This window comes from Pyrgilauda ruficollis, unplaced genomic scaffold (genome assembly GCF_017590135.1).
Source record: "Pyrgilauda ruficollis isolate IOZ18807 unplaced genomic scaffold, ASM1759013v1 scaffold742, whole genome shotgun sequence".
Taxonomy (NCBI): domain Eukaryota; kingdom Metazoa; phylum Chordata; class Aves; order Passeriformes; family Passeridae; genus Pyrgilauda; species Pyrgilauda ruficollis.
The window spans coordinates 11,622-18,969 of record NW_024529289.1 but is presented as its reverse complement, the minus strand read 5'-3'; the positions used below and the strand labels follow the sequence as shown (position 1 = coordinate 18,969).

Sequence of the window (7,348 nt, the reverse complement as noted above, 5' to 3'; positions counted from 1 at the left end):
CAATCATAAAACACACATTTTTCACACGAAGACACTGGAGTTCGAAAGTTCAATGGCGATGAAGACTTTGAGCCTTCATCTTTTCAGGCCCCCAGACTCACTTAAAGACCACCGACTCAATAAAACGGATAAACTGCGCAGCCGCAGCTAATTTCCATACCATGAAGAGAATAGGTGGGGATAGATACTGAATATGTATAGGTGTTATAGAATATGCATGATTTTTGTGAATAAATAGAGGAATTCTGAATGTTGAGGTACGCAGGATTTGGGAAGATGCTCTCCCCCTGCGTCCAGCACTGAATAAAATACGTACCTACTTTACAACCTTTGGTTGTGGAGTCATTTACCGCGTTTCAAGAAAACTCCTGCAGGCACGTGCCCCAGTTAACTCTATCCCTTTATTCGAATAAAGTTGCAGGACTCCTCTTTCTCCTTTATGGAGACTGGCTTTTCATAGCGTGATTTTCTGTACAACAGTAAGAAAACCAACAATATGCTGCACATCACATTCCTTTTACCCATTTCCAGAGCACAGGCGAGATGCCAGCACTCCTCTACCACACTTTTCTTCTACTACTCAGCTGCTACATTGAGACAGGCGGTCAGGAGTGCAAGCACTCACAGCTCCCAGAAAGTGGTGGTGAGGTCACTCCCCCAACTACCCCCTGCCCCACACCACCGCCCTCTGCCTCAGAGCCCCTTATATTCCTGCCTTGTGCCAATGCTTCTCTACCATAATCCAGCCATCCCAACTTCGTGCACCTCACTACGACCCCCGCCTTTCTCAGTTTGTCATGTCCCTAGTCTAGTCTAGTGTAGTCCCACCCCGCCACCACTCTCCGTCTTTTCCGCCCGCCGAGGGACATTTCAAGAGCACATATGTATAAAAGTATGCATCTATTCCCCCATCGCTCAGAGACGCGCGAGGTAAAAGGCGCCCGGACACTTAAGAAGACCAGCGAGGGAAGCAATTCCCGGCCTCGCCTCGCCCCGCCCCGCCCCTTGGGCGGAGCTCGTTGTAATAAGAGGCAGAGCGAGCTGCCGCCATTTTTGGCTGGTAGTGTCGGTTTGTGTTTTGTCTTCTGTCTGCTTCCGTCTTCCCTGAAGGAGCTGTCGCTGCTATCGTCATGTTCTCCACCCGCGTGGCTGCCTCCTTTGCCCGCTCCCTGCCTCGACAGGCCGGCCTGGTGAGCGCGTTCCCCCCTCCCTGCAGTGAGCGAAGGCGGTGGGTGGGAGGCGGCTGCCGCCGCCATCTTGGGGGCCGCGGTGACATTGAGAGGCTGCGGCCTCCCGCTCTCGGGGGTTTGGGGGAGGAGGGGGGGGGCTCACCTTAGCGCTGGGTGTCAGCGGGGCCAGACCTACCGCTGAGAGAGCNGGGGGGGGGGTCTAGGGGACAGCCTGTCCTTCCCCGGTGATGTCGCTTGATGCTGTTGGGGTTCAGGTTAATGTCCTAAAGCTGCCCGATCCCAATCAAGGTGAGGGATTTGCGCTGCAAAACTTTGCCAGGTAGTGGGTTCCCCCCCCCGCCCCGTGTTGGTGGGGAAGAGCGAGAGTGTGAAGATCTGACCCGACCTGTTCCCGCTGGTGTCCCTTGTGAAGGTGAACGGAGGAGACGCCTGCCCAGGCGTTCAGAGAAATAGCATTAACGGTGCCTGGAGATGTACTGGGAGCTTTACTTAGGACATAAGATTATAACATTTTATTGCATTCGTTATCACAGATTTTTTTTTTTTTTTGGTCGTTATTTTTGCTCTCGTCTATGTTCTAGCCATACCAGAAATTTTGCAGATATTTTTTTTTTTTTAGGAAGGCCAACCCTTAGAAGACACAATATTATTTCTCTCTTGTGGAGAACCGTGAGGGTTGTGATGATTTCTTTCTGCCCCAAGCATTTGGTGTTCAGCACAAAGTTGGCAAGTGAGAGATGTTGCTTTGGGATCTGCTGTGGTACTGTGGTGGTGACAGCAGTGCAATGCAGAAAAATGCAGCGAATAACTTAGAGCAATCTCTTTTACCAGCTGTCCTTGCTTAGTAGTGCTGTACTTGGATCCATAACTAAAACTTGTGATTGGAGTGCTGTGGAGCTAAACTCAAAACTGAGAGACATTAAATTTATAAGCTCACGATCAAAAATATCACAGTATTATCTCTCAACCTTTTTTTTTTTTTAATGAATGAGGAAATTTTACAGTTACTGAAGCAATTACTTGTTTTAGATTTCCAGAAACACCCTGGGTGCAGCGTTTGTTGCTACAAGAAACCTCCATGCCTCCAAAGCATGCTTTCAGAAAACTGGTGAGTCTGAGGAAGGTCTTCATATAACAGTGTGGTTTAAGAACTTGCTCTATCAGACAAAAGGGAATTTGAATATGGTGTGTGTATCAGTTGACAGAATGCTTGAGGACATTTATGAACTGACAGTATTTAACTGAACTTTTGCATAGCCACATCCAGCAGACTTCACTTTAATAACTATTTAGATTATGCCTAAACCAAGGAGTGGTCACATGTCAGTTTACACAGTTTACCTGTTTTGTGAGGATTCCATTCAGAATTATCTTATTCTGATATTCAGAACTCTTGCAGAATTATTTGGAAAAATAAAAAGCCTCAAGTTCCAGTTTTCCGTCTTGTTTGTAACAGTATGAAGGAACAGATGACTCCCAGGCCTGCCAGTGTTTTATCCTTTAGCATAACTTTTTGCTGCCAGCATTTTGGTGTTTAGAGAAAACAGTGGCCTTGCATAGCTGTGTTTTTGATAGTGGTTCATATACAATTTTCCAAGTGGCTTGGGGTTATTAAAGGTATTAGGAAGTAAAAATTTTGCAATTTTACTTACTGTTTCCTGGCTGGGGAAATAAAGGGTTGTTGGAGGTACACTGCCAAACAAGTTTGAGGAATATGGAGTATACGTTTTTACAGCTTATATCGAACAACTTGCTTCTTAAATGTATCGAGTTCCTTTAAATATATTTGGATCTTGGATTACAAATCACAGGGTGTTTTGATGCCTCCAGTTTAAGTAGCCTCTCTGCAAGTGGAGTGAGAATGTCTGTTCTTAGCCTAATTATTTATTTTCTTTCTAGAGGGAGAGATTGTTAATAGTGTAAGACATGAAGGAAACTGGTAACTAAACAGTCATCAATGTTTAAATTGAAGCTGTCTTGTAATGATGTGTTGAAGCTGCTTTTCTTAGCTGGGAATACAGAAGCTGTTATTTATCTTATGCATCTAGTATGTTGCTTGCTAGACCTTGTGGCATACCAGAGAGAGCACCTTGGCCTGTGAATTCAAGACAAGCTTACTGAATTCATATCTTGCCTTAGTGTGCTAAGTCAGGTGTGAAATGTCTCTTTCCAGGTACTGCTGAGGTATCCTCTATTCTTGAGGAACGTATTTTGGGAGCTGACACCTCTGCTGAACTTGAGGAGACTGGCCGTGTGCTCTCAATTGGTGATGGTATTGCCCGCGTGTATGGCCTAAGAAATGTCCAAGCAGAAGAAATGGTTGAATTCTCTTCTGGACTGAAGGTAAGCTTTCACTAAAGCAGTTTGTTTAGCCTAGGAATATTTTTTTTTTTAAATAAAGACTTTTAAAGGAGAATGAGACTGTTCTTGGAGGTACCCATATGAACCTCTTGCAAACTTCATTTCAACTTTAATAAGTAGCAACTAATTAATGTAATGCTACAAAAAGCAAATATTCTTTGAATTCATAACACTTTGCTTTCAGTATCTGGTTCTTGGCCAACATTTAAATTTTGTGTTTCTTCATCTAGGAAGTAGAAGAACTAATCTTCTGTTGGATTTTGTTTTCTTTGGTTTCATTCTGGCTTTTTTGGTTACTGTTGAATAACAGCCTCGTTTTATATTAGAATAAAAAAGCTGACTGTTCTGAGAGTACTGCAACAGCTCTTATAATATTTTTAATAACCTAACTCGCCTTGGCCAGAGAAATAAGCTAGTGTTTTTCCCTCATACAATTCCTAAGCAAGAGATAAAAGTTGTATTTGAATCCTGCTTATCCTTTCTGTTCTTTTTAGAGAGATAAATGACAATGCTAGACTGATGCAGTATAATTATGTGGTAAGTTGAAGGCTTAGGCAGGCAGGTTCTCTAACCAATATGGAAATAGATGCATTGTTCATAAAAGCAGAACTTTGATTATTGTTACAAATAAGATTGAGGTAGATTATGTGGCATACTCTACACTGTAGAATGATCACATTGATATTAAACTGTGACAGTTTTTGTTGATGTTGGTATGGGTTTTCTCAGGATAATGTGATGTTTGTCCTAGGGTATGTCCTTGAATTTGGAGCCCGACAACGTTGGTGTTGTTGTGTTTGGTAATGGATTAAATGATAGCATCTTTTCAGGAACAGTTGACCAAGGCTGCATATGTAATAGGGCAACAAACATGTTAATCTAGTACAGTAACAATGTAGTGATGCTGCCTGGGCTTGCTTTATCAACTTATTACTTCACATGTTTGTTGTATTTGCTGATTACAGGCATGGTGAGGTAATATACTCAGTGGTGTGTTTCTCCATTTCTTTACAGATGCCATGAAGTACACTATTGTGGTGTCTGCCACAGCATCTGATGCAGCACCCCTTCAGTATCTGGCTCCCTATTCAGGCTGCTCCATGGGTGAATACTTCAGAGACAATGGAAAACACGCATTAATCATCTATGACGACTTGTCCAAGCAGGTCAGGAAACATTGTTTATAGGCCTCATAGTCTAACATTGGTGTTTGTAGCTGTAATATCACCTGAAGTTTAGAAATCCAAAATGTTAAACGAGCTTCTGAGGTCTGAAAGCTTTCTTTATACCATGCAGGCTGTTGCCTATCGTCAGATGTCTCTGCTGCTGCGACGTCCACCTGGCCGTGAAGCCTACCCAGGTGATGTGTTCTACCTACACTCTCGACTGCTGGAAAGAGCAGCCAAAATGAATGACTCCTTTGGAGGTGGCTCCCTGACCGCCTTGCCTGTCATTGAAACTCAGGCTGGTGATGTGTCTGCTTACATTCCAACCAATGTCATCTCCATCACTGATGGACAGGTAGGACTTCTTCACATCCCAGTGCACATCTTTGTTATTTACTGTCAGGTCTCTGAGGAGGCTTCCAAGCTTCTGACCAAGATAATAAAACAATTCTCTCTCTTACAGATTTTCTTGGAAACTGAGTTGTTCTACAAAGGTATCCGTCCAGCCATCAACGTTGGTCTGTCTGTGTCCCGTGTGGGTTCTGCTGCTCAGACCAGGGCTATGAAGCAGGTAAGCATGAAACTACTGCTTCTCTTGCTAGAGATGAGTAGTGTGTAGGCCTTCCAACCTATTTCACTCTAAAGAGCTGTGACTAGAGAGGAAATAAAGTTTTGGATTCCTTAGTGTTATGAAACTATAAAAGAACAAACTTTGGGGATCTCTGATATTTCCATTACTTGTTGAGTGAGGTGGGGGAGAAAGGAAAATAGTATCTGCATAAAGATGTAGGATTATGTTTCCATATGCTGAGCTGGGTACTGATCTAACTAGAAATAGAGAATGCTCTCTTAACCCTGTGCTTTTAGTCCATATATGGAATTAGAGGTTTAATATCAATGGTTACTGTTTTAGGGAGGCATGCTTATATTAAAAAGTGGGATATTTAGAAATGTAAATAATCATCTGTCAGAATCTTGGGATTTGCTTTTCTGGTATAGAAAGTAAAGCTGACTTGTGACAACTGTCATCTGAAGATAACCTGCAAACTCCTAGATACCTTTAAAAGGTGATCAAACTCAGTCTCATCTGTATCTTGTGTTGTAGGTGGCAGGTACCATGAAGCTGGAATTGGCTCAGTATCGTGAAGTAGCTGCCTTTGCCCAGTTTGGCTCTGATCTGGATGCTGCTACACAACAGCTGCTGAACCGTGGCGTACGTCTGACAGAGCTTCTCAAACAAGGACAGTATGGTGAGTGTCTTGAACTTAAAAAGTCTGCATTTCACATTAGTGTCTTGTGCTAACAAGATTGGTCTTTGTGGCAGCATTTACCATGTCCATTCTGTGCACATGGTAAATGCAGACTTGCTTGAATCATGTTGTATATATGCAGTTGATCTTCAAAGGAAGGACTGCATAGTACTGGTGTGTCCTGATGTGAGAGTTAGTGGTGGCATGAGTGCTCTCTTTTCTGCAGTTCCCATGGCTATCGAGGAACAGGTTGCAGTCATCTATGCTGGTGTAAGAGGTCACTTGGACAAGCTGGAGCCCAGCAAGATTACAAAGTTTGAGAGTGCTTTCCTAGCTCATGTACTGAGCCAGCATCAGGCCCTCCTATCCACAATCAGGTATGATTTATCCTGCTTCATCCCAAGGATATCGATTTGATGGCTGGAGTGCAGATAATGGTCCCTGAACTGTTAATTTAGTGTATTCCAGAACATCAGGCCTTAAGCTGCCTGTACCAGAACTGGAAATTAAATCAGCCTTCCAGTTGTCCAGAGCACAGCTTCATGATTTTAGTTCTTAGGAAATCCAGTTGATGCTTAAAATGGAGAAGGGGTCTTCTGTTTGATGCATGAATCTGTATTACTAACATAAATGTTTTAATTCATCTACTAATTTTGTTAGAAATTGGAAGGTTTGCTGTGAAGCCTTTTTCTTTGTCTTAGGGATTGACCATCTATCTGTTTCTGTGTCAGAAGTTTAACTAAACTCTTTCAACAGGACTGAAGGGAAGATCTCTGACCAGACAGAAGCTAAGTTGAAGGAAATAGTCACAAGTTTCCTGGCTACTTTTGAGGCATAAACATAAAACTGTGCAAACAGACCGGGCTCTTGTGATCCAGTGCTCCAGTTCAGTCAAAGATTTAAAAGTATGTGCAACTTGAATGTACAGATCTCAATGAGAATAAAAGTTCCTATGTAAAAAGGCTTCTATATTCTGATTGCCTTCTGGCTAGCTGCTTTCACCTTTACAACTGTGGAGGACTTCCTGTGACATGTGCTTGCTTAAAGGAACTCTGAAAAATTGGGGGCATCTTAACTCCCCAGCTGGATCAAACTCCCCTTACATGGATGAGGAATTGTAGCAGTTAGTTTCTGGAGCTATGACCACAGTTCTCATTGTGACAGCTGAGGCTTGCTCTTGCAGTTGTAATACTTTTTGCCAGGCAGCTATCTGAGAAAACCTGTTTCCCCAGCTGAATGCCTATGTTGTCTTGTCATGGGTGGTAACTAGTTGGAACTCGCAGGAATCTCTAACCGCCTGATACTGTTACAGAGTATTTCTTAGAATTGCTGTCAAACCTATCCTGGGGCCTGGCTTTTGCAAGATGGGTTCTTGTGGAAC

General features: G+C 43.1%; 1 protein-coding gene across 1 annotated transcript; it reads left to right on the top strand.

Moving 5' to 3' along the window:
* The first annotated feature begins 1,031 nt into the window (after positions 1-1,031).
* Positions 1,032-6,930, top strand: LOC121363695 (ATP synthase subunit alpha, mitochondrial-like). Its single transcript, XM_041486270.1, has 10 exons — positions 1,032-1,190; positions 2,220-2,298; positions 3,364-3,533; positions 4,303-4,433; positions 4,540-4,717; positions 4,848-5,072; positions 5,181-5,288; positions 5,823-5,967; positions 6,194-6,344; positions 6,724-6,930. Exons 1-10 carry the CDS (start codon positions 1,131-1,133, stop codon positions 6,803-6,805), a joined length of 1,329 nt encoding a protein of 442 aa, XP_041342204.1. The 5' UTR covers positions 1,032-1,130; the 3' UTR covers positions 6,806-6,930.
* Positions 6,931-7,348: the final 418 nt, after the last annotated feature.

What these genes read in the sequence shown, in the direction of transcription:
- LOC121363695 (XM_041486270.1), top strand. Translation starts at nt 1,131, where the DNA reads ATGTTCTCCACCCGCGTGGCTGCCTCCTTTGCCCGCTCCCTGCCTCGA. An exon ending in GCAACAAACATGTTAATCTA is followed by an intron (nt 4,434 to 4,539) that starts GTACAGTAACAA and finishes TAATATACTCAG; the next exon opens with TGGTGTGTTTCTCCATTTCT. An exon ending in ATGACGACTTGTCCAAGCAG is followed by an intron (nt 4,718 to 4,847) that starts GTCAGGAAACAT and finishes TATACCATGCAG; the next exon opens with GCTGTTGCCTATCGTCAGAT.